General features: G+C 35.1%; 1 protein-coding gene across 3 annotated transcripts in view; it reads left to right on the forward strand.

Moving 5' to 3' along the window:
* The window catches only part of KDM4C (lysine demethylase 4C), a gene marked incomplete at its 3' end in the record, with an annotated part of 280,296 nt that overhangs the window by 176,265 nt on the left and 76,243 nt on the right, over positions 1-27,788 (forward strand). For all 3 annotated transcript variants that reach the window (XM_080636683.1, XM_080636681.1, XM_080636682.1), the window contains 5 exons: positions 1,871-2,052; positions 2,908-3,124; positions 4,029-4,105; positions 18,150-18,205; positions 21,030-21,138. In XM_080636683.1, the coding sequence (XP_080492809.1) occupies positions 1,871-2,052; positions 2,908-3,124; positions 4,029-4,105; positions 18,150-18,205; positions 21,030-21,138 (641 nt within the window). The remainder of the gene's footprint in view (positions 1-1,870; positions 2,053-2,907; positions 3,125-4,028; positions 4,106-18,149; positions 18,206-21,029; positions 21,139-27,788) is intronic.

Consider the following 27,788-nt stretch of genomic DNA (forward strand, 5'->3'; position numbering starts at 1 on the left):
TATTTATTTTACAGTTCTGTAAAATTGCAGGCAATAGAAAAAATATGATTGGATAGAATGTTTTTAACTAGAAGCTTACTTAAGGTTTTAACTTAAAAAATAAGAAATTTAGAAAGCTATAAAGGTGATGCTGGCATTTTGTATTTTAATCTCTTCCTTGGTTTCAGCTGTTTATTCACTGCTATTCTATTACAGCTATGTTATTCACCATAAAACTCTGCTGCTGAATAATGACTTGGTGACAGCTTTTTATGCAGATGTTTTGTATTGTCCTTCTACCTGGATTAATGGCAAATGTTTATTGGATTGATATTAAGTCCTCTCGAGGGACTATAAAAAATGAAATAAAATTCACGTCCAAAATATATTAAATAATTTTTTTTTAACATTTGGCTTGTTTTTAGACAAATATTTTAATCATATTTCACTCAAAATCGATAAAAATGCTATCAACTTTATAGTGCTTTTGTAGCAATGTGTGACAATTTATCATAGGAGGAAACCCATAAAGCCTCCACTTTTTTGTAAAGTGGATGAAGGCAGTCATGGGCTGAAAGAATGTGATGATTCAGCTTACTGTACTTCATTAAACATTTCTCTGTTGTAGGAATTTTATTCTTTTGAAATGAACATTTTTTCTTAAATACATCATTAGAAAAAGACTGTATGCTATAGACCTTTTTTTGTTATCTGAAAGTTCTATTCAGTAGCTTTCCACGTTTTTCTTCCCACATTCATGTTATTTTAATTATTCTAATTGGCACCTACATGTCTTCTCATTGATTATGAAAGACTTAATAGACACTGCTCACTTGGATGAACAGAACCATAGACCTCATCATTAATCAGAGCAGCGTATAAGGACACAATTCAGAAGAATGTACTTAACATCTCCTATCAGTAATGCTTTCATTTCTAGAATGAAAAGACATTTCCTCCTAATAATCTCTATGTTTCACAGGTGGTAAAGTCACTAGGTTGCCTGTGAGGATATCTTGAGGTTTCCAACCAGCTCAAACATGTGACTAGGTTTAAATTCTGGTGTAAACAAATAGATCATTAATAATTATGCTGTTGATTCCACTGCAGCAAGGGTTTTACATCCAGTCTCTTCTTCACAGCTTTCGCTTTTCCACATCTTTCTCAAAAGCCAGTGACTCATTTCTAGATTACTGCTATTGAATGAGCTATTTCTTTTGTAAGTTTTAATCTGATTATATTTCCCAGCTTCTCTAGAGCTTTTAATTTCGTAAAGTCAACTTGATGGAGTCCTATAAGTACAGCAACCTTACAACACCCAAAACAGATCATGGATACTACCAAATAATTATTCCTGCGATGGGATCAAGCATGCATGTTCAGCTACATGGTAGATCTGATTGTTCTCTATTGCTCACTGGCTGTAACATTTGTCTCTTTTTCCCTTTGGAAAATGAGTGTCAATTTCCATAAAGAGTTGAGAGGTGCCATTTTGGGTGAATGGAGTTGTTCGTCTGGTGATGCTTGTCAGGATGCAACATGTTCAATCTATAAGGAATTCAGGACAGAATATGTGGAGGGATGAGGGGTTGGAGGAATAAAGAAATGAGAAAGTGAGATGTAACATTGAGAATGAATACAGATTGTAAGCAGTAGAGCTAGTGGCATACTTTCTTATGCTATATGTGCGGCAGTCAGCTCATAAAGCAGAAAGTCATGAATGGTGTATCAGGAGAGGTGCACAAAAAAGTACTTTATCATTCTTTTAGACTTCTGCATTTTCATTCACATAGACTTCTTAAAGCATTGTTTTATCTTCATTGTTAGCAAATCATTGTTGTTTATCTTCATTCCAGGTCTACAATGTAACAAATTATTTGTTTTCTTTAAGAACTGCCTGAGACTACCTTAATTGAAGAGAAAGTTCAAGAGACAGAGATATGGGCCAGGCCTCTGGTCTGCCTTTGGCAGACAGGGGTACACAATTTCAATGCTGAAAAAGAATACAATGCAGCTTGTGCAAAAAAGGAACCACACTGTGCCATTTGCACTCTTCTCATGCCATACTATAGGGTAAGCAAGATCCTAACAGCTCCATCTCCAGGTGAAGTGTGAAATAGCTGCCCAGTTATCTAATTTCCAGTAAATTAGAAATAAAATAAGCTTATGCGTCTGATTTTTATGAGATAACTATTGTTAAAATTAGAACTGAGACACTGTTCACCTCCTTTTATCCTTGGTTGCAGACAGTGTATGCCTTCTACTGTGTAGGATTGGTATTAGCGTATGTGTGCTTGCCCTTGAAGTTACTCTTTTTGAGGTGTCGAATCCACATAGATTGATAGCTTTTAGCTATTTCCTTATATGTCCATCTTCAAGTGTTTTTTTTATTGGAGCCTTTTCTACATCTCCTTCTTGCAGTGCTGAAGAAATAAGTGTTTTCACAGTACTTAGGCCTTCTCAGGAATAATATTCCCACATTAAAGTATAATGCAGGGCACCGTTTGATACTGGCTTGCGGGATTCCGTGTCAAATGTCAGCTAAAAATGCTGCCGTAATACTGTGGTACTAGTTCTGAAGCTGTTAAACTGGAATCCCTTATCACGGGGACTACGAAGAAAGCTTTTATTTGCAGTAGACCTAGTTAAAGGGTTCAAAAGGACACAGAGGTACACCATCATTGAACACTGCTTTAATAACACTAGTTTGTAGGCTGAGTGCTATTCTATATTTCAAAGTTATTTGAACAATCGAGGAACTATAGAATGACTGTGATAAATACCTAGAAGCAGTTAATATTCTCATAAAACTGTTACATTCTTAGTGCAAAAGCTAGGAGGGGAGAAGTCATTTTGACGTTGTCAAAAGGAAAAGTAAGTAAGACTTTCCTTTCTTTTACTTAAATATAAATTTTGTTTATTTTCTAGCCAGACAATCGTGATGAAGAAAGCCCGGCTTTCAGGGAAGCAAACTCAGCAGAAACACTGGTGGCTGAAAATGAGAAGACCAAACCTCTTATTCCAGAGATGTGTTTTATTTATAGTGAAGAAAACACTGAAAACTATCCATCAAATGCCTTTATTGAAGAAGATGGAACAAGTCTTCTGATTTGCTGTGCAAAGTGTTGTGTACGGGTTCATGCAAGTAAATACACTAATTGTTCAGTTGACAGAAATGTAATTTCAAATTTTGTGTTATTGATAAATAATAGTTAACTAGTCTTCTAGTATGCCTATAAAAATACTTGAAGAACATTTCCACATATAATGCTCCAATCACTGGCCAAATATTTTAAAAACTGTGTTAACTTTTCTGTAGACTTCTGATTCTTGTTTCAATTCTGAGCAATTAAATTCCTCTTCTGCCTCTCATACTTGAAACCACTGTGCTGTGTGATATTAGTATGTCCTCATTAAGTAGTCAGGGTGAAATCCTGCTGGGTTTGAGGACTTGTGAGTATTGCTATTGACTTTAGGTATATAGTAATATCCTTCACCTTGCATTCTTTTTTATTTCAAGAGTGACTGATGAATGCATGGATTTTCTGCATTATCTTCTACAGACAGTAGGGCCTGAATAGTTATCTCAGAGAAGTCCATGTGAAATTCTTACATGGAAGTGAGGTATAATTGCATAGAATAAATGTTAGTATGTTAATTCAGATTGTACGTTTTTGTTGCAGGGAGAACTGGAGATCTGTTATCTAATAAAACATAAGAAAAATAAAATTTTTCTATTTTTAAACCCAGAAAATAAGAAATTCTCTAGGGTTTGTTTATTTGTTGTATTTGGTTTTTGGTTTTGTGGGTTTTTTCATTTTGTTTTGATTTTTGATTTGGGTTTTTTGTTTTTATCTTCTTTTAGTTTGGGGAGGATTGTCTGTGTGTCTAATTATATATTTCATAGAATATGGAATTAGCAGTAAGTGTAGATTGCAAAGGTCTCCATGGTCACAGGACATGTGTTTTACTAGTATTTATACATAATTAAATTGTATGACATCATAGATAGGCAGAATATATTACTCAATCCAGCTCTCTTATTGTAGGTTGTTATGGTGTTCCTTCTCATGAAATCCGTAATGAATGGTTATGTTCTCGATGCAGAAAAGAAGCCTGGACAGCCGTAAGTTTCACACATTGCTTAGTTATCTAGCACATTAGAGATACAAGAGATTTAAGGTGCATGCGGCATGTAGCCTGTGCAGTTTTTCTGGTCACACACTTGCTAGGGAAAAATTATTTGTAAAATATTATTAGATTTTGATGTAGAATGTAATAGCATTTTGATAGACAAACCTAGAGTAGGTTTATATGCTCTTGAAAAGGATTGGCTAACAGAATATAGTTGTGTGTAAAATATTTTTCAAGGAAACAACTGAAAATTTAAATGCACATAAGAGAGAGAAAAAATAAGATTTCCTCTAAATATTTTAGACTTTCGGTAAGTCCATTTAGGTAGCTGGAGAACAGAGAAAATGAAAGAGAGTAATAAATTAGTTAAGAATGAAGTTGTTCTTTTACAGCATTTAAGGTTTACTATGCTGCATAAGCAGTAAAAGGTTTCACTTGTGAAGCTTGTAAATGCTTATGATTTTATTTAAAAAAAGGGGAAAAGTAGTTTTAAATTGGAAGGATTAAATGGACATGCAGAGAGTCCTTAAACAGGTACTAATTTAAAAGAAAAAAAACCCAAACAGTTTAAAATTTTACATTTTACCAATCTCTCATTTGCCCCCAGAGTCATCTAATATTTGTTTTCCCTAAAACAGGAAAAGTGATAATCGGTTTTGATGGCAACATAGTTTTCCTTCATTCAGTTGTTGAATTAGAAGCAGTTATTTCAGTTGCCTTCTAAATTGAAATCGTTAAATGACATCATAAAAATTTTAGGTATGTTGGAAAAGAGAATTCAAAATACTGGAAAATACAATATCGCTTTGTCAAACATCACTTCTTGCAATTATGAATGTCGCCTGTAGGAAATGTGCAATTATAGCATTAGCAAACTGGAAGTAGCAATAAATATAAACACTTCTGTTTTCTTTTTGTGCACTGTCAACATTTTAAGGTTCCTTTGTGAATGCCTCGAGTTACAGAAACGAAAGAGGAACTGGTACTTTTAATCCACATAGTACTTTAACTGCGGGGGGGGGGGAGGGGGGGCCTGGGGAGTGAGGAAAAAGGCAAAAGTGACTTAGAACTGCTCATTACAAAAATATAGTTCATCTGTAGTGTTTAGTTCTGTGTTCTCTCAGTGAATAGCTATTAAAATATTTATTGAATCAATTTCTCTTTCTGTAATGTATTTTCATTTTAGTAGGAAAGGCATTCTTCCTAGGTAAAATCCAATTTTCATCTTTCATTGGTAACCAGGAAACCTTCCTCATCAGACAGTTGTGAGTTTAAAGATCTCCTGAACTACTTTTGTGACTACTGTTCTAGAGTCAGGGGAAGGTCAAGCCAAAATGCATAAGTCTGTTCTAGCAAGTGACAGGTTGCTATTAACTCAAAATCAGTTATGCAAACTGGGTTAGAAAGCCCCTAATGTGTTAATTTCTTTTCAGAGGAGGTATAGCTATGATATGCAAGTATAGGAATTCAAAGGAGAACCTTCTTGTTCATGAAATGCCATGTATGACAGCAATAGGACTGATTCAGATGTTTTTGTTAAAAACACTGAAAAATTTTTAGAACATTTTAAAAATGTTTTTAGAACATGTAGAACCTTGGAATCTGATAATAACTGCAATAGAACAGTAACACATTTGAGGGTAAATTTGTACAGATGTTTGGGTTTTGACTATTGTTTTTAAAATCAAAAGTCCCTGAGAAATATTAAAATTCTTAAAAGCCTTATAATTTGTAAGTGCTGTGTTGTAGAAATGATTCTAAAATTGTTCTGAGGTTTTAAGGTTATTTTACAAATATTCTTGAAGAAGATATCTAGATAGTGTTGCTGTAGGTGAAAGATAACAGAAATAGTGAGATAATGACACTTTTATGCTCACTGTGGGGCAATAAAGGTAAAACTGGGTTATAATAAAAGTTTAAACTGGGTAATATGATAAAAGAAGGTAAATGTTGGGGAGAAGATTAAGGCTTGACTTGGCCAGGATTTTTCTTTGTCAGACTTCTAGGGGAAAAATTCACACCCAAGGAGAGCATTATTTTTTGAAAAATAATACACATTTTACTGAATAGGTTTAGTTTTATTCTGTTATGATGCATGTGAGTTTCTGAAAATAAGGAAGATTGAGTTTTAGGGAAAATACTTTTTGGCCAAATTATTTGAGGAGGTGAGATGAAGTAGTAGAAGAGATATTAAAACCCATACAGAAAATAAGCTTTGGCTATCATATATTTAACCACATTGCTGTGATTTTGTATGTGTATTGATTACTATACAGCTAAATTATTAGCGCTGACTACTTCATCTTTCTATAGCTTTGGTGATGTGAGTGAAATGATCTTATGCCCCAGAGAAGTCTTTGTTCAGATAAGTTTGTAGTAAAAAAATTCACGTTCTTAATGTCATGAATTGTTGTTTAGTTGGGAAGTTTTAATGAAATTTTGAAGATTGAATCAATCTCACTAGTATTAAATGTACGTAAAGCTTGTCATTCATAGTCCGCTGTCTTGTAGTCTTTGTTATTACATGTTCACACATCAATGTGAACTGTTCATTGTCAGCTGAAAGATGTAGGCGTAATGGATAGTAGGCATCTGCTACCCAAGTTAAATAGCAAAAATCCAAAGGTTTCAAGGATGTGAATGACACTGTTATTTACACATACTTGAATCATACGCAGTTCACTTTTTTAATAGTAGGATCTTTCAGAACTCCTGAGATGCTGAAGCAATCTCAGAACTGTTAGTGATGATCTCTCAGAGTTGCAGAGCTCAGATGAGGTACCATCAGCCTGGAAAATTTAATGTTGCTTTTAAAAAGAGGTGGGAAATGGGTAACCCAAAGAATTATGTGGCAGTCAACTTACCTTGTATTCCAAGAGAACAAAACAAATGACATACTTCTAAACACTTAGCCAATAATGGAGTACAAAGAGGTATGTATTTAAGAATAAACCAACTGATTTTTGGCTGTGACAGGTCACAGCAAAAGGAATAAACAATAAGCAAAAGATTTCATGCACTGTAACTTTCAGATGCTTTAGATAGATGGTGTTTTAAATTCTGATATTAAGGTGACAGAAGAGATAGGAGGTAAATCAATAGTTGCCAAACCTATAGGAATATGGATTTGCTTTCAACCCTCAGTATCTCAGCCCACCAGCCATCACTCTCATCAGACTCTTAAAATCACTCAGAATGATAAAGTTCTGTGCATCATTTGCTGATTACTTTTCATGTGCTTATGGGACATATCTAGATGTTCTGCTTCATGTCATTTAAGCTGATTGCCTGGGAGATGCGGGAGTATACTTCACGTGAAGCTACCAAGGTGTTAAACTTACAGAATATGTCAAAGGATTTTTTGTAACTGTCAGGTGCGTTTCCGATATTATTCAAAATACTGTCTTCTTCAGTTATTTCAATATTTCAGTGAAGTGAAAGGATTACTAAGAAGCATTCCTGATGCATTTTCTGTAAGTACCAAGGACCTTGGACATTTTGTAGTCTGAGGTTTACTAATTTGGGTTAGGATTACTGTTGTGGTTTGGAACCAGTTACTGTTTTGGCTTGTGTCCTACTATTTTGTAAGATAATAATATTATCACTATATTGAAGAAATGCTGTAAAATAAATCATATGGAATTCAACAGAGGTAGGTACAATACTTAGAGAGGAGTTATCGTTTATGCACATATAAGATGGGAGTCCATACCTAAGCAGTAGCTCCTGCTGCTAACTGCAGTTGTGACCAGTCTGGTCACAGATTGAAGTCTTCAGCTGTACAGAACCTGAAATGTCACAGTAGGAGGCTTAAGCCTTATAGTGGAATTAGTGCCTGAAAAACACATGGAACAATCTTTCTTCTTTCTTCAGCTTTAATAAGAGCTAAGCTGAAGAAATGTGTTTGAGAGTTAATGTGGTTCATGCTAGCACGTGGTTCAAAAAAAACATGAACCTGAATGGGATATAAGAAAACAAGAGGTGCAATTGAAATTAAAAAAAAAAAAAAAAAAGAACAGCAAAAAACAAAACCAAACCCCAAACTGAAGATTCTTTTAGTCATTCCTGATACACCTCAATCATTCCATATGGGAGTGTTTTAAAGAATTAATCTTCTTAGTACAGTCAGAGGAAGACAGAAAGGAAGTAAGTAGCATTCTCTCATGTAACTTATATGTGTATGACAAAGACGAATACGATCTGTTGCAATTCTGTTATTTTAGGGAGAAGATGACTTGTAGGAGCTGTAAACTGCATCAGCAGACATTTGTGTTAGTACCAGAAAATTAGGTGAATTTTTATTTCTTAAAATAGTGAACTACTGGAATAAGATATATAGAGATTTTTGTAGCATCTACACTATGATTTTTAAACCAACTTAGACAAACATTTGTCAGAAATAGTTGAACAAGACTTGGTTGTGTCTTGAGGCTGAAGGATAAAACCGACACTTGAGTTTTTTTTTCTTAATGTTCTCTTTTGCCTGTTTGAATAGTATTATTAATTACAAAACAATGTGACTGTAGTTCTCTTCTGAAAAAAAAAATATCAGTTTGATATACATGTTGGATGTATTAGTGTATTTTTGCTTGAATGAAACCTCATTGCCAACATCAGCATGATTAAGTATTGCTGATACTTATTCGGGTCCTATTTGTCATTTAGGATCATGTTTCTGTCTCTTCAGAGTTTGGACAATAACCTTAGATTATTCTAGTGGCTTTCACTTCAAAACAGCACAATAAGATTATACTTAAATAAATATACTTGAATAAAAATACTTAAATAAATGTGTTTCTCTTTTAACCAGTTTTCTGTACATAATATAAAAAGACAACTTAATTGAATATACTGCTGCCCAAAGTACTACTTTCTGTTTCAAAAATCTGCAATTTGTTAGTTGTGCCAATCTGCAGCTGAAAGTTTTATGCTAACTTTGAATTATATACATATATTTCTTTTATTAATATTTTTAAAATTTGTATAAATTTTTCTATATCTGTTTTTATATGTACGATGTTTTAATTGTATTTTTAATTGCTGTGTCGTGCTATAAATCTTTCTGGAGAGGCAGATGTAATTAAATAAAATTACTTATTTGCATGACCTTTTTTTTGGTGTAGGGAATATAAAGTGAGTGATTTTTAGGTTCCAAGTAACAAGGTTCAGACTTGTTTCTATGTGAAACATATGAAGCAAAATCATATTAATCTAAATTCTCATTCAGGATAAGCATTCCTAAAAACTATAGCTATTGCAGAGCTACAGTTACTAAGTTGTGAATCTAAGGTTTGACTCACTGTGGGAATCATATGTCCACATGCTTTCAAAAATTCAATTCTTACCTTACAAAAGTGTGCAAAATGAGAAGATACAAGATAATACTGTTCCCTGAACCCCCAACTTCCTGAATGTCTGAAAGTGTTTTCCTTTCTCTTCCCATTGATTCCTAGAAGGAGGAGATATAGCTGAGGAAGACCTGTCTGAGGTCTTAAATCCTGAAGGATTTTTTTGATTGAAAATCAAGGAGAAAGAAAAGTTTTGGGCATTGGAGAACAGGAGGGAAGTTATGAAACGTTGATACAAACCTTGCTTCAAAGTTCATAATCCATTTCTTGGGAAGGAAAGTTCCTTCTTCTTCCTCTGCTTAAGCAATTAAGTATTGTTTTTAGTTCTGTTAAATGATACTTTCTTAAACTCCTGGCAGTGTGCTAACTTTGTAGAAAATCTGGTCCCTAACAGGTTTTTGTTTATCAGTATGATTTTGCAAAGCAAGAAGTATGAGACCACTGTAACGATGAGAGCTATATTAATAGCTAAGTGAAATTCTATTATGTGTGAATCCCAACCAAGAGCATCATTAAAATATGGAAATAGAAAAATGCTTAAGTGGACTCAGATTTACAAAGCCAGACTTTTTTTCGATGGAAATTCCATTTTATGGTGTCAGAGGAAACTGCTTTCAAGATTCAGAAGCATACTGTTTTCTTGCAGTTCCAGTGTCTCTAAGTAGCATGCTTTATAATATTTCATGTCAAATTTTCACCTTCCAGGGTGCACTTGGATCCATGATAACATAACAGACAGTAGGTCCTGTTTGATAAAATCATTGACAAAAGAGAAGAACGATACTGAATTTGTCTAAGCTAATAGACAAAAAAAATAGCCATAAATCAACCCTCCCAAACAATTAAAAAATAATATTAAATAAGTCATCTGCATGGCTTCTGAAAGTGTAACTATATTGATGCAAAGTGCCTTGATTGAGAGCAAACGCCTCATTAATCTTAAATGCTTCAGCTAAAGAAAGCTAGTGAAGTCAGGAAGAATAATGACCGGCATTATAGAGAATGCAGCGTACTGTACAATGTGCAAGGATGTGGTCACCTAGTAGCTATTGTACATAAATGTAAGTACCTTTATTATTTATAGGACAAAAGAATTCGGGACAGGGAAAGAAAGAAGAGCAAGTAAGGAAACAAATTCAGTGCCTTACGTCATAGTAAACTAGCTGTTAGAAAGGCTACTACGGAAGCTGCATGACTTTTTACATGTTAGTCTCACTCTGTTCTGCATAGCACTACAGAAGTAGTTCAGCACCTAATCTGGTCAGTTGGCACTGATTTTGAGAACAGATGTGATGTTGAATAGCAAGTATTTAACAGATTTTTTTTTTTCTGTAAATCAGCTTTTTCATGCTTTATATTTTACGATATTCAGATTTTTGATTCATTTGTATTTTGTGGTTAGAATAGCCCATTACATCAGTTGAAGGATTTTTTTGTTTCCTTTTTTTTTCCCACAAGGCACCAGAAAAGTGGCACGTAAGAACTTTCTGCATTCCAGATCAGAAGCTGCTATATTTCACCCTACAGAAGATAATAATTTTGAGCAATCTTTATATAGTGGTGCCCTTCTCACTGATACTGTATCAGCATTTACGTTATAAACTCCTGTTTTCAGAGCCTGATAACTGCCAATATTAACTCACTATATGTGAATTGGCATACAGTGTCTTAATTTTCAGACTAGTACTGCTACCAAGCTTTAAAAGCATATGGATATTGTTAGTAAAAAGAAATTATTTGGCATGAAAATCTGGCTGTAGCAGGAAGGGTTAAAACCTCAAACTTTCTGAACTTTCTGTGGTTTTTCTCTTCTATTAGAAAAAAAGAAAAACTCCTGTTCTTTTATCTGTCTATCTGTCTATCTTAAAATCTGTATTTGCCCAAGCCTTTGCTGCCAAAAGGTGATTTGCAGGGAGAATTACATATAAATGTGTTCATAGTAACCATGTGTAGATTCAGAAGTGGGGAGCATAATATTTCTTTCTGGTTTTGGTATTAGTCTAGTAATAGGATATATATTGCTTGTAGAAACCAGTGTTTGACACAGCGTTTGTTGGCAGGTTTGTACCTACTGAGTTTCCCTTATGCTGTCACAGAAACAAAATTGAAGACAGTTAAACCTGGGAAATATATTTTTAACCTGACTGCCATAGTACTCAGACCCAAAGTCCATTTTGACCTTGGATTCCTTTCATTGCAGTTTGCCAAATCAAACTTTACCACTGATACCCGTGTGTGCCCAAAGCTTAATAGCTTTGGGCACCTCCAGGTTTCTGGATATTCTCATCTTAAAAAGGACAGGTTGTCCATCCCTACAGGGTGAAGTCGGACTTCAGTCTGATGCAGCTTTGAATCTGCCCTTGGTGCTGGAATTGGACCGGAGAACCTCCACCAGCCTCTTCTAATCTAAATTTGTACTCAGAGACCATATCTGATCTGCAGGAGTACTGCTGCAAAATCATTGAGAGTAAAAAACCCCTGGAAATAGCCAGTAGCAGAATATCCTGTCCTGCACAGCTGGTGCTATGCTGCTTTCTTGAAGATCCAGATTTTCATCTAAAGATGTTTAGGTTTAAATCTAATGTGTACTGTCAGATGGGTGGGTCAGTCACTCTTTCTTCTGTAAATGTTTTCTTAAACTGGGTGACCAGTAATGACTATTGCAGAAAGTATTTCATATTCAGCGATATAACAGCCTTCATTTCATATTTTATATATTTTTTTTATTTCAGAGATGCACATTGTGGTGAAAGGACACGTATGTCCCTCTGCCAAGTGTGGGAGTTATTTTTACTCCAGTTACCTGTAATTAGAGTTTTGATTCTTACTTCAGTCTCAGCCCCATCAGTCCCCATTCCTTGTCCAACTGCAGAACTCTCTCCCTACTCCCATTCCCTGTCTCTCCTCCCTTTCATGTCCTTTTCCAGGTCATATTATCCAGGCAACTTTCTCCTGCTTTTTGCATTCTTGCGGATCACTGTTCCCAGTAATGCTGTGTCATGAACAGCACAGCAAGACTCCTTGCTCTCTAGTGCCTGAGCCTGCCATGACATGGGAGCTGCAATTGCAAGGAAATTTCAAGTCGATCCCTGAATCAAGGGCAGGCCAGGATGAATGTTTGCAGGATTAGGCTTCTGAAATGTGGAATTTCAGTAACTGATGATTTGCAGACTTAAAATTCCCAAAGGTGGATATCTTCAACAGGTTTGAAAGCATCTAAAAAAGTAAAATGCTTATCCATAGCAGAAGTGTGACTATCTTCAATTTTCAAGAACCTGCTTTAACCTTGCAGCTGAAGATGTGTGTACATATTAAATAAATATTAACCCATGGTGGTTTTCTCTTTTTATGGGAGTACTCAGCCTCCTCAATCAGTTTGAACTTTAAGTATGTACAAAATGCTAAAAGAATTGATAATGTCTTATTGTTTTGGACAGAGTAAATGTTTTCTATAACATTTTCTGGAAAAAAAAAAAAGACATTCTTTTCTCAAAATTCTTATTAATAATAAAAATTAATGGCATTGTTCATTGTTGAGGCAGATGGTGGAAGTTTGACAGTGATTATATACAAATGAAGGTTGTGAGTTACATTGGTAGCATCTATCAACTGTATTAAGAAATGGTGCTCCTAGACGGGAAAGTGAATCCTTTTACTAGGCAACCCTCAATTTGTCTGTTATTTTTAGGAATATTTTGTCCTTAAAAAATTGTCTCTGAAAAGCTAATTTTAAAGTAATAACTTGAAATTGATACAGTAACAGTCTCTGAATTGAAATTAAATAATCTCAAAAGCTATTTCTGAGTGGAAATGATTCCCCTGGTATGGAAAGATTAAAATATGCATTAGTGGATCATTGCTGAAAACAACATTTTCAGATGTGTTGTAAGAAACACCAACCCTTCTCTTTACACAGGCATAAATATAGACACAAATATAAATAAGCTGGGAAATGAGACAGCTGAAAAGGCAGCAATGCCATATCCAAATGTACAGCTGTGTTAATACTATTAGGAAGTGTGACCTTGGACATTGGGATAGAAGATGGAAGACTTAAGGGTATCTATTTTCAGTTCAAAGGTTCCTCTCTAAAAAACCCACCAGAGTTTTTTGAAGAAAACAAAAGATATTTTTTAGCCTTAGCCGTACAATTTGTATCTATTTGACTTAGCTCTGGCATAGTTTAAGATTAAATGTCTGTTTTAATTAGCTACTTTTAAATGAGACTAGTAAATCAGCATTATTGTGAGTCAGCTTTGTAGCAGTTAACTCTTAAAATTGAAATGTTCTCACCTCTTATTTGGGAAACAGCTGTGTCCTAATGGCTTTCCATAGATTTTTGAGTGCTTTTAGAGACAAGTCAGGGTCAGCAGACACACAGGTCAAATAGTTGTTTAAAAAAAAAAAAAAAGGAAGTGAAAATATATTGTTATCTGGATAAATAGTGTCCTGCTTAGTGCTGATGTCATGGGCATAAAGGCTTTAAGCTGAGCGAGGGTAGATTTAGGTTGGATATAAGGATGAAATACTTGACTATGAGGATGGTGAGACACCAGTTGCCCAGAGAAGTTGTGGCTGCCCAGTCCCTGGAAGTGTTCAAGGTCATGCTGGATAAAGCTTTGAGCAGCTTGGTTGGAAGGTGTTCATGCCCATGGCAGGTGTTTTGCAGATGGTTCCTTCCAACCCAAAACATTCTGTCATTCTGTTATCAACACTGCAAGGCTTCAGACCACTAGCCAAAATATATACTTACTTGAAACGATTCATTCTGGTATCACTGCTAAATGAATATTTGATAATAATCTTATCGCAATAACATAATGATAATATATCATTATATAAATTTGAGTGCATTCTGTTTGCTTTTCAAAATCATAAACCTGACAAATACATGAAACTGGTTTTGTGTATTATATATAATGTATATAGCAGTGTAAACTTAGCAGTGCTAAGCAATGGTATTTTCCTAATACCTAGATACCTTTTCTAAAACATTTTAAAATACATTTTGAAAAACTTTAAAATGGCAGGTTACATAGACTAGTAGGATCTGCCATAATGAATTAAACCAAAGTTTGTTTTAGCCTGTTATCTTCTCTCTAGCACAGCTGGAAATGGATACCTGGGGAAGAATATAAGTCTTGGGCAAACATTCCCTACTGCTTTCTCAATCTTCTACAATATGCAAATAATAAATTGCCTTAGCCAAAGGCAAATAATAAATTACCTTAGCCAATGGCAGATGAAGGCAGTAGGTGCAAAAGTTGCAGTTGTTTGACTAAGGGGCTGTAGATGGAAAATGGCAAAAAGGAAAGGAATAACCTGATTGCCCTGTTTATGATTAAGTGAAGAAAGAAAAGGCTTAAGTTACCCTGTCTTCATCCACTAACATAAGTTACATATTTCATTTAACAGGATAAATATAATTCTTCGGAGATGCCATTGTAATTTACAGGGTCTTAGAGGAAAAGAGAAATAGCAGTTTATCAAAAAAGGGGATCATGTGGGACATGTTCGTAGTTGCCCATAAGAATAGCGATTATATGACTTACTATATATCCCTCTGCTACGGCTTGTCTGAACATTGTTGCTTTGCTGTGTCAGGCAGCTTCCTGTCTCATGCAGAATGCTATTTCTGATGAAGTAAGTATGCTAATATGGAACTGTGAAAACTGCTTTTTATAAGCAGTACTGTCTATATGACTGAATTTTGGCAGAGTGTAAAAAATGCTCAGAGACAACCAAATGCATTAATTTTAAAATATAAATGAGAGTGAACAGGCATGTGTTCTGTGTGGTATTTATCCATGCAACAATAATCAATATGCAGCTATGCCTGAGTAGTGACATACCATTCCAAAAAAGGTGATCCATCTTTTGGATGTATGTACCGAAGGACGCATAGTTAATTCACATTCACCAGGCTTTTGCTCCAGCTTCTAGCAGTGTTTGAAACTGAGAAATGAAAAATAAACTGTATTAGGAATGCTGGTTGCAAAATTCAGTTTCAGTATAAAGAAGGGGAAGTGTTTAGTCCAGAAACTCTGGATATGATCTGTATTGCTATGAAAAAAAATGCATTGTCTTCACTAAAAAGCTAAAAGATGAAGTGAATATTAGAGTGCTAAAGCTTGTGAATTATATGGAAATGTTTCACTTTATATAGATACTGAAAGAGTTTTCTTTTGTAATTCTAGAATGTTATGGAGATATTTTAAGGAGATGAGCAATTTAAAATGGTCTAAGATTTAATTTAGATAAGTGTAAAATAATATGCTTAAGAAATTATTATTTAATGCAAATGCAAATGACAATTACTTGTTTAAAGGATTTGCCAAGTAATAGTGATCAGATATTGGATATGTTCCAAGGTGATGGTCTATAATGAAGTCTGTTCCTATCCTGATTTTTACATGAAGGCTGAGAGTATGCATACAAGGAAGCACAAACACTTTCTTTCCTTCTCTTTGAGAACATAGGTAATAGTTGCTTACATACATGTGATTTCACTGCCATTCATGGCAGCTATACCTGTATTAGGAATATTATTTTTTCTAAATATCAGGTCCTCTGTATTTTAGTTGCTTGCAGCATGTTGAAACTGGAGGTAGAGTAATAACCTTGTTACGTGGATATAGGACAATGTATTGCAAGGCAAGCATGATTAACAAAGTGGATTTAATGGGCTTTTAATTGATATGAATGCTGGTGAAATTTTTTAGTTCTTATGAATCTAAGTTGCTGTAGCCTATATCCACCAGACTGTGAGCAGTTATCACACACTGCGTGCTCACCAGATATTTGTATGAGTGTTTTTTCAAAAGTGATTAAGTTTGTTTCCTATAGATCCTGCATAAGAGAAATCTTTTGAGATGGTAATGAGGATATTTACAGCTACCTCTTTTCTCTGTGCTCAATATACAGACTAGTCAGTCTCACCTTGCACAAGTCCATGGGACCTGACAAAATACATCTGTGGGTCCCGAGGCAAATGGTGGATGTACTGCCAAGCCATTATCTGTCATATTTGAGAAGTGATGGCAGTCTTGTGCAGTTATTGCTGACTGGAAAAGAGGAAACATTACTCCCATTTTTAAAACGGAAAACAAGGAAGACCCAAGGAGCTACAGGCCAGTCAGTTTCACCTCAGTCTCTGGCATGGAGCAGATCCTAGTGGAAACTGTGCTAAGGCACATGGATCATAAGGAGGTGACTGGTGACAGCCAGGATGGCTTCACTATGGGCAAACTGTGCCTGACAAATTTGGTGGCCTTCTGTGATAAGGCCACAGTGCTGGTGGATAAGGGAAGAGTCACTGACATCATCTACCTGGACTTGTGCAAAGCATTTAACACTGTCCCCCAGGGCATCCTTGTCTCTGAACTGGAGAGGTATGAATTTGACAGGTAGACCACTCAGTGGATAAGGTATTGTATGGATGGCCTCACTCAGAGAGTTGTGGTCAACAGCCCAATGTTCAAGTGGAGACTGGTGACAAGTGGTGTTTCCTAGGGGTCAGTATTGGGACCGGTGCTGTTCCACATCTTTGTTGACAACATGGACAGTGGGACTGATACACCCTCAGCAAGTTTGCCAGTGACACCAAGCTGTGTGATGTGGTCAACACGCTTTTTATAGGCAGTCAATTAGATTTCTGGCAGACATGATCTCTTCATTTTTGGAGGCTTTAAGGTGAGGTCTTAAAGACTGGAGTGTTCCATTACAGTTCTTTGTTGGTTTTTCTTTGTTGGTTTGGGTTTTGGGGTTTTTTCTGTTTATTGTTTTGGGTTTGTTTTTTCCCTGTAAAGGGAACTTAAATTTAGAGGTTTGGAAGACAAGCGCTCTTTATGAGTACAGGTATACAGGCATAGGATATCTTGACTTAGTTTTGTGCATTTGGTTCTTTCTTTGTAGAGACCAGAGAAATGAGGTCAGAAAGAAAAGTAACTAACATTGGAAAAACTTTCTTACTTGTTCGTGTGAAGCGACGTGGAAAAAAAAAAAAAATTGGGGAAAGGGTAGATTCAGAAAAGGAGGGGACTGAAGAGAGAGAAGGGTTTTGAAGAGGAAAAACCTGTGTATATGTTCAAAGACACAATTTTAAGTAGAGGTAGGAAAAGCCCTGCTTGGTGTATTGTCAAGGAAACACTGAAATACACCTTGCTGAGTGCCCTGAAAGCAGATAGAGTTGGGCTAAAGATCAAGGAAGTGAAGGTCTACTGCAGCAAAGGGAACTTTTGGGGAAGAAAAAAAGAAAAGAAAGAAAAAGAGTTGGATCAATAGCTTGTGAGTCAGTTTCTTAGAAACTTCTATTAAACTAGTTAGGTGTAATTTTACTTTGATTTATCTTAATAATCTATATTGAAGTTCCAGCCTTTCTATGGTGTCATGGCACTAATGATTAAATGCCTTTTTAGTTAGTATCACTTTCAAAATTATTCTGTTACTGTGTTTATGAGTAATACTTAGAATTTTTTTCTTTAGCTCATATGACTTGTTTCTGGTTTTGCGACTCTATTCTTGCATTTTTTTTTCTGTAAGGAAATGCAGTGCTTATAAGTGGTAGTTTGTAACCCTGTGATTAATTACATTAGCAGTTTGCATATCCTTAAGATTAGCTCAATAAAGCCTTATTTCTAACTAGTCAGTAAAGCTCACTTTTTTTTCCCACACTATTTTTATTTTTAGGAATGTTGTCTCTGCAATTTGAGAGGTGGGGCATTAAAGCAAACTACTGACAAGAAGTAAGTATAATATTGCTCGGGACTGTGTGTGCTTGTTTTAAGCTTTATTCCCAACCCATTCCCATGTAGAAAGTGTTTGTAAGCCTAATTACTTGACAGTGTCCCTTTAAGCTGAATCATTGCAGAATTAAAATTACTAGTGCCACTGGCATTTTGTGAAATAGTTAGGTGCTAAAATGTACATTTGTTTTAGTATTTGCACACACCAACTTGTTCCAGATATTATTCTGCTGGCCTTTGTATAAGATACTAAATGAGAGCTCATTTGTCATTGTTTGAGTAGGCAAGTCTTATTGAACAGTGAAATATATTTTCTTCTTCAGTCCTGGAAATTTGTGATTACAGAATTTAATGCAATATCTTTAAACTTCTAGAAACAGTACATTTAATTAATCAATTTGAATAATATTGAAATAATATCTTGAAGTGGTTTTAATATACACTTCTATTATGCAGTGTCAAAACCAGTATTGTTGCTATTAGCAGCATCAGTATTTTTCTATATATTTGGATGATAGAACACTATAGCAAGTAACCCAAACAGATAAAATGGAAAGTGCTGCAGCTTAATATCTTTTTCAACTCTAATAGTGGAACAGTCTTTACACATTTTGAATCTTCTCATAATTAAAGTATTTTAGTAGCTTAGCAATATCATGTAGATACCTTTCTTTAACCCTGTGGAGTGGAGTGGTAAGAGATGATCTAGCTGCAACATTCTTTTCCACTTACCAGGCAAAATTTTATGTATCAGTGATTTGCAATTGCTTGCATGACCCTTGTAAATTGTTCAGTTAGGAGAAGGTTTATCTGAAACTCGGAGGGCAAATCTTACCTTCGGAAAGCGTTAATATTGTTACCCAACACATGAAAATTCTCAGCTGCAGAAGTGTCATTTCAGTAGAATTTATCATGCCCTTTTGATATTTGTGATAGATGGCATGCTGGATCTTTGAGAACACGTACATCTTTTTTGTAAATCAATTCCAATGTTTTAGAAATGTTTTATAGGATTTATTCATAGAAAAAAAGTCCGCAGAGGTTTGCAGGAAGTTAGTTTCTCTACATAACTATATCTAAAGTCTTTGGCTTTGCGTACGTATCTCTGTGGGTTACTGTTACAGGTTTATGAAATGAGAGTTCTGTAAAAGTAGTTCCATTTTTGTTTTCCTGTTTCCATAACACCTTAGAGTGCTACATATGTTGAGTCTTTCATCTATCTTTCAGCATCAGGTACAATTCCAGGTTTTGGAAGATTATGTTCCAATTATGTCTTTTTTTCTTTTTTTTTTTTCCCGTAAGTGTAAAATCCAACACATGCATTCCCTTTTCTCCTTCTTTCCCTTTCAAGTAATGATTAGAGGTACAGGATGAGCATTACTTAGATTTAAAGCTAATGAATTAAACAGGGTGTATGTGTAACTTGCCATTATGGAGAGCTGAGATTCTTGTCAACAGAACGCAGCAATTGTTTAAAGTCTGTTATGTTGAGAGATGTCAGAGGATAAAGGTTTGGGTGAAGATTTATTGAAGATGCATTTTATTTGTAGCATTTCTGTACCATAAAGCTTGGATGGTTAGACAGTGTAGTTCTGCAGATGGACAGGCAGCAATGAAAAGGGTGCTAATAAAAGTTAAAAAGTCTCAAAGCAAGTTTTCTTTTCCATAAATCAAAAGATAAACAATACTGTCACCATAATAAAATGATAAATCTACAAGCTTAATCAGCTTTTGTTTGGGCTAAACTGTATAACTTGCTAATTGATATGTCATCTTTACCTACAGCTCTTATTTGACACTTAGGCCAATACAACTTCAATGTTACATGACAGCAGTTTGTTTAGTCCTTGTATGTCATATTATATTTTTCCATATGTTTTTGTCAAAGGTGAGTTACTGAAATAGCATCATTCTAGTGCAGGAAGGAGAAATTATTTCTGCTCTGCTGCATCACCAGCCTGCATTCATGTTAATCTACTAAGATGCTCATATAATATGTGTCTCTGGAAATCCACAGAAAGTGGAGTGAGGCAAGCATTCAAGGCTTACAATAAAAGAGGAAATGGGGTAATGATACAAGATGTACAATGAATGACAGGAAATAAAACAAGTAGGAGTCAAGGAATGGAAGTATTTCCTTTTCTTCAGATTTACTAGTTGACAACCGCCCAAAAAGATTTTAGAAATAGCCTCAGAAGGCTACTCTTGGTTAATGTCATTAGCTTCTCTCTTTATATAGTACGCACACACTGTCATTATAGGTGCTTCCACTGCTCAAAAAGATCTAGGTCGTGCTGGGAATTACAGTAACAGCCTGATCAGTTTGCTGCTTTTATGCATTTGTGTCTGTAAACAGAAGGTCTTGATAGTATGCTTTGTTTTAGTTTTCGATAGACTGTGATTGTGATCATGTTTTGTTGCCTAAGTTACTCAGGTCTGAGTAATGTTAATCCAAAATGCTGGAGGTGATAAAACTGCACACAAATCAAATAATGTGGTCTTTACATATGCACCTGGGTAGCACAACTACAAAACCTTTAAACTTAATAAACTGCACATGAAAGACGCTTAAAAAAGAATGTTGCAATAAAACCCTGTGAAAAAAACATGAAGTGGTAGTGTTGTAAGTTTTGTTAAATATGTTTCGAAGAAACTTAGGAGATCCCAGTAAGGAAGGATCTGGGGATGGTTGCCTTTAAAAAAAACAAAACAAAACAAAACAAAAAAACAAAACCCCACACAGTAAGTAATGAAACGTCTTAAACACTTGTATTTCTATAGGGGTTTTTTTTTGGTGGTATTCTTGACTTGCCACTTTTCACAGGTGGGCACATGTAATATGTGCAGTTGCCATCCCAGAAGTCAGATTTGGTAATGTCACAGAACGTACTCCGATAGACACTAGCAGAATACCTTTGCAAAGATTAAAATTGGTGAGTAGTATATTCATATATGCTTCATATATTCTTTGCTATTAAGGTGTTCCAATATTTCAGATGTATTAAAAATTTGACTTGTGATGATTATTGCAAGGTACAAAGCAGTAAACTATTTTTAAGGTAAGAAATAAATAACCAGGGTTTTATTCGGGCTTTTTTGACATATAATGGCAACTGATTAACACTGTTAAGAGCATTTGGTATTTTATCAAGAGGAGTTTGAACCTGCCCTCTGCCAAAAAGAATAACAAACTTGACCAGTGTCAGCTGTGAAAATTTCAGTTTTGGATCTGTATTGGTAGGGAAAGTATTGAAACCCAAACAGGCTGTGAATATCCCACAGTCCATATTTGTGAGGTCTTTTTTATTATGTATTTTTGCCTCAAGGAACTATTTATGAAGATAAATGGATGTATGATCTGCTTGATACATGGTATCTCTACCATCTGTGGCGGAGAAATCCACAAAACAGATCACACATTATAATGGATGGAAGAAACTCTTTCCTGAGGAGTTTCAAAAGCTGCTGGAAAATCTAAATGAAAGTGCATCAGCTACTAGCAGTTACATCCTGTGTTACATCTAGAATAACTGTCATTCACGAAGGCTGATGTACACAAGCAGTGTAAATACTCTGCTACGTGCGATGTATACGACTATCCTCCTTGCTGTTTGGATCAGTTTTCTGGATCTGCCCCACACTATTTCCAAAGTGGTTCTTGGTCTACCTAACCTTGTACTTGCTCATTTTGAACTATGAATCTTTGCATTACATTTTCATTTATATTATTTTGTGTGTGTGTGTGTGTGTTGTAGTTATATTTCTAAATGTGGAGTACAAGTTTAGGTTGTTTAAATTGATAGCCTGCTCTTCAAAGTCTTAACACTTGTTTTCTCACATCCTTTAAAAAATGTCCTTTAAAAAATTCTTGAATGAATTCTAAATAATTGATTATGAAAGTATGGAGCCAAAATTTATGAAGTTACCTGTTTTACGATTTCTGCTGAACATGAAGCCGTTATGTTAATCAGTTGTTTATAATTGAGAGCTTTTTCTTTCATTCTTTCCTTCATGTGATAGAAGATTGCTTATAGTCCTTAGTGCTTTTTAAGTTCTTAAAGACTCCAATATAAAATTACATTGAAGCACTGCAGATTATATTAAGGTGTATATAATCTTTTGGTCTCCTGTGATTCCCTGAATGTTTAGAAATATAGTACTTACTTTCCATAAGTCTGTTTTTTAAAGTAAAAGAGTTTGTATTTTTTAATTGAATTAATATTGTGCAGAAGGAACTCGGCTGAGTACAATAGAAATGTGAGAAAATGTACTTTATAAAAGCCATAAATGTAGTATTGCTGCAGGTAGTGGACAGTCTTATTGTGAGGAAAGGAAACAGTTTAATCCTGGTTTGGCTCATTAAACCTTATTTTTCTGAGAATTAGTTCCTGACGTTGAATTTATAATGAAATAGCTAGGCTTGTACTAATTTAAGGAAAGTAAGCAGTATGACCATTTTGAAAGGCTCTATAATGTTTTAATGTCAGTAGACCAATAAAATAGTACTCCTTGGATAAAGGAGCTTTTGCTCGAGAAACAAGAGAAGTCTGTCTGCTTTTAAATTCTGGCTTTTGTTGCAAATAATTTACTGTATCTGATGGTTTTACTCTGTTCTGTTTCACAGCGAATATGCTAGCTAAACTGTCTCCTGAATAACACTGTGATATTCTGTATTAAAAAGAAATATTTAAGGAATATCTATCAGATGGAATTGCATGGATACTGCATATTTCATCTAAAGCCCTGTGTATTAGATGTTTTCTGTAAATTGTTTCTCTTGTTTCCTGAAACTTGGGGTTCCTACTTCACTAAAGGTTGCTGTCAATAACCTTGTGTATACATGCCACATCATTCTCAAACCAAATGTGATCCTTACTTTAGTCTTGAGTCCTGATACTACAGATTACCAACTATGCTCTCATGTGGACTGACAGTGGGTTCTCTGCCTTAGGGGAACCCCAGGAGTTATGTACAAATTAATTCTGTTCTCTCTCTAGGAATACCCGTGTCTTCTTTCCCCCAGTTGGCCCCACTTACGTTCTTACAGAATCATAGAATCAACTAGGTTGGAAAAGACCTTTAAGATCATCAAGTCCAACCGTTGCCACAGTACTGCTAAGACCACCACTGAGCCATGTCACTAAGGGCCCAGTACCCTTGTCAGATTTGTGCTCTAGGTCCTTCACTAGCTTCATTGAAGCTTTATTATCTTTCATTCTTCTCTGTTATCATATACTCCATAATTTGGAGTGGACAGCTGATGCCATGTGACCTGCTGTTAACTTCTGTGACATACTGAGTGTTCCACACTTTGATGTTAGTGCTAGGAATCTGTGAGCAGTTGATTTGGGCCAGTTTTCCTGTTGGAAATTGTAGGAATTGCCAGTTCTGTTTTTCAGCAGCAAATTCCTGCTTCACAGCTGTCCTATTTGTTAGGTTAAGGGCATCTTTGTTCCATCAGTCTCCATTATTCAGTCACAGAGTGTTCACTGTGTAAGCAAAGGCAAGTTTTTTGCATTGTTTGTTGATACTGAGCCTTCATAAGCAATGATTTTTAATTAAAAAAAAATACATTTTGGGGCCTCTCTTTATAATGCATTTTATGTTAAAGCATGGGATTGCTAATAAATATGAGGTGCCTTACTATGCCATCCTTCCTTTACAAAATGGGGTTGGGATGGGTTTTGTTGATTTTTTTTTTTTTTTCATGAGAAGGAAACAGTGAAAAACAAATATAAAAGGCTAGATTACTTTCTACATAAAGCCATACCAGAATTAGATCTTACAATGCAGGAGCAATTAGTTCTAGTAGTTTTAAACCTTTGCTTTCTATTCCCTCCCTCCCTCTACCCCTTCTTTCCTCCTTCCTCTCCTTCACATCCCTCTCTCTGAAATAGTAAGAAACCAGTATAAGCAGAATGTGTACTGATTTTGAGATCTGTAGAGGCTGAGCTGACATTTTCTTAAATGCAGCATCTACAAAGGAATATCAAAGAAGTCAGTGTTTTATTTTTTACAAATAACATCTGTGCAAACATGAACATATTGATAGGCTTTTTTTTTATAGCTTACCTAGTATGTATACTGATTGTTGTTAAATAGTTTTAATTCACTGCACATTTTGGGTAGAAATCAGCGTGTTTTCTGTTGCTCCTCCATTATTACTGCCTTCTTCCATTATCAGATATTCAGCGTATATTCATTCCTTCCAGAATCAAGGCTTGTATTATGCTTACAGTAGCTCATAGCTTTAAAATTGTATTGTGCAACTGTTCCATGTCTGTAAGTTGCTGGGTTTTTATAGAATGCCAGAATGTTTTTGTATTTCCCAAACTTTTTCCAGTGGATTACATGTACACCCATGATACTGATGGACCGTAGACTTTTTATGTGCAAGCAAAAGGCCTCCCAGGCAACCTCATTGTAGAGTATCCCACAAAGATGCTAGAACATACAGGTTCTCAACTTTACCTCTCTGTGACTATACCTTTTCCCTTTTACTTGAAACTTACGTGACTGGAAAAAAGAGATTGTCCTGGTCGCTTTTGTCAGGGCGTCAGGCTTTCGTCCTTTATTTTAAACTCAGCCTGAACAGTCACATCCATCAGACACTTTGAGTTCCAGTAGCCATGTGGAATGACAATCTGTGAGTATCAAGCTAGGAAACAAGTATGTTGAATTCAGATGTGTATGCACAGATTCTGAAATTAAGAGGCTGGAGAGATATACCTTACCATATCACACATTTTAAAACAATATCTTACATAAACTACCGTATGCTGGCTGCTTTGCAGATGCTTAGTTCTTCCAAGTTTAACATGACATGAACAAGCATGAAAAGGTGAGAAATACACAAATGCCAGTTTAAATACTGTTTAATCACAGTGAAAATGTTAAAAAAGATAAAAAGCAGACAAAGTTGTAAAGAAGTGCTGGTGTGGAGGGGGGCACATGAAAGTTTTCCAAATGTATATGCAGAATTTCAGCTGGTGACAATTTGAAATAAATGTGTGATTTGGAGGAGAGTTTATGCCATTGTGAGTGTAGTTTGAGCTTCCATCCCAACACAGTTTAACAGCAACTAACAGCAACTAACAATTTCCCCAAAGTAGTTAAAGCTTAGGTTTCTAGCTGAGTTTAGCCTTATTAATTTTATTTTTGCCTTGTTCTGTATGTCCTTAAAGTATCTCATGAGAAACCTGGGTGTAAACAGCTTTTGAAAACCTATTTACCTTGACCATTTATATGTATGAGGCTTTGGATCACAGAAAACAGACTGTGGGTTCCTGCATGTGTAAAGGTCAGTGATGAAACTCCATTTTACTTTGGGAAGGGAAAAGTTTTTCCCCAAGTACCTAGACAGTCTCTGCTTTCAAAAGAGTTTAATTACTCAGCTCTAATTATAAATATGGAATATAGCTGCATGAAAGTCTCTGGAGGTGAAAAAACCAGACTGACCTCTCAAACATAAACTTAGCCTTTAAAAGAAAAAATAAGTGCTCTCTTGTCTGTAATTTTCTTTTAATAAAAAATAGGGCTTAAAAGTAGAATTAAGTAAAAACACATACTATTATATGGCCAAGGAATCCAAGCCAACAAAAATATTGAGCCAAATGTCATTCACCCTTGTCAGAAATGTGACTTACAATGAACAGTAGACATTGTAAATGAGAGTGTTTAAATGTTTCATCTGTTACAAAAGAAACATTTAAATAGGATCATTAGCATCTGTTCCTAAACCTAGATATTTAAGATTGCAACTCTAAATCATGTTTTGAATAGAATACGTATCAACATAATAGCAATTATATTATCTGCTTGTGATATTTGTGATATTAAAATGCTTGGGTATTTGATTGACTGTCTTTACAGGCAGACACTGCAATGATGTACTGAAACATGTACATAAGGTGCCTTTTTTCTTTATCAGTAGAGTTTCCTATTATTTTTACATTTGAAATCCTATTTCTCCAACAAAATAGAGGTAGAAAATGAGTTTTGGAATAGCTGAAGTTGCCCTGAAGCTTTTGATGACCTCGAATTTGTATTTGACAAGTGAACCGAGTATAAGCACAAGTGTACTCTGAGTGAGGAACATTATTTTGAAAAGAAATCTACACTGTGATGATGACTGATCTACAAGCCTTTCAGTATCTGGCTGAAGCCATAAAGTTCTTTTTAGAATCCTATACACTTTAAAATTTTCACCTGAAGGCAAATAATAGTGAGCTTGAAAGCCAAAAGATTATAGTATTGAAAGGTACATCAATTCTGAAAATACAGAGGTTTCTCTGTGGTATGCCACTGAAGAATGGAATCAAAGTGAAAAATGCGTATGAGCTTTTAAAAGAATGAACATATATTGTGCTGCTTGTCATTCCATTTTAATGATGTATGAAACCTAAAAAAAAAAAGGGGATTAAAGACATTTGAGGACACTCCTCATCTTCTGTGATCTAATTTGTAATGAAATTCATTTGTTAAACTACAGTGGGGTAGCAGAACTATTACTGCAACTGTGTTTATGAAACAGTAAATACATACTTGCAGGGATGTGTACCTGTGTTGCTGTGCATTTCTGGTAATACAAAGAGGTATTGATTACTTTTCAACATTTACAAAATATTGCTGAAAGGGCTGTTGGGGAAAATCATTATAACATACATACATTCACATGTTAACTAACTCATTGCACACATTCACAGGCAATGGGAGCAAAACCAACAGGAATCTTGAGACATTCAAAAATATTTCTGAATAATTTTAAATAGCGTACTATATAAAAGTGTGCTATCTAAACTGAAAATTATGCGATAGTTCATTACTGCAGTATATAATTCATTAAAATGTAGTGACTTATTGCAGTCATGTATCAAATATAGTTTAGTGTACATGCTGTAGTCAGTGTTCATAAGATTTTTAATAAGTATGTTAGAAAAACCTACACTGCTGGCTAAATTGTACTTACTGTCAGAATAATTTGCTGCAATGAGCAGATCCTATTTCAAACTGTCAAATTTGTATCTTGCAGCAGTACCAGACTACTGAGTCTTATGAGAAACATCGAAAACCTTAGATATGTGTGACTATAAATAATGTCTGAAGGCATAAGCATTTTGTAAGAGTGAAGGCAGTGTTTAAAATGTTAAGTAGTCTTCTGTATTTCTTTTTATTTTCAGAGAGGACTCTATGCTCAAGAAAATGGATTTTTCCTATAAAAATCCTTTGAAATTTTTAAATATTTGAGTGAATAATAGTCCATAATAAGATGTGTAGGTCTGATAGAATCAGGTCTGTGTTTTGAAGTTCATCTCTGTCTATACAATATGTATTTGAATATAGGTGAGAAATCTGTTGTCTATAAAATATGTATTTGTGTGTACCTGAGGTAACATATGTGGGGTTTTTTGTGTCCACATGCAAATGGACAATAATGCAACAAGTGCATGGACAATAATGCAACAAATGCATGGACAATAATGCAACAGGTGCATGAGAAAGATAACTCACACGTTAAACAGGTAGATGTCCACAGGTGAATGTCATTGAAGAGCTAAATTAAATACTGAGTTTTGAATTGAAT

The sequence above is a fragment of the Psittacula echo genome (assembly GCF_963264785.1).
Source record: "Psittacula echo genome assembly, chromosome: Z".
In the NCBI taxonomy this organism is placed as follows: Eukaryota; Metazoa; Chordata; class Aves; order Psittaciformes; family Psittacidae; genus Psittacula; species Psittacula echo.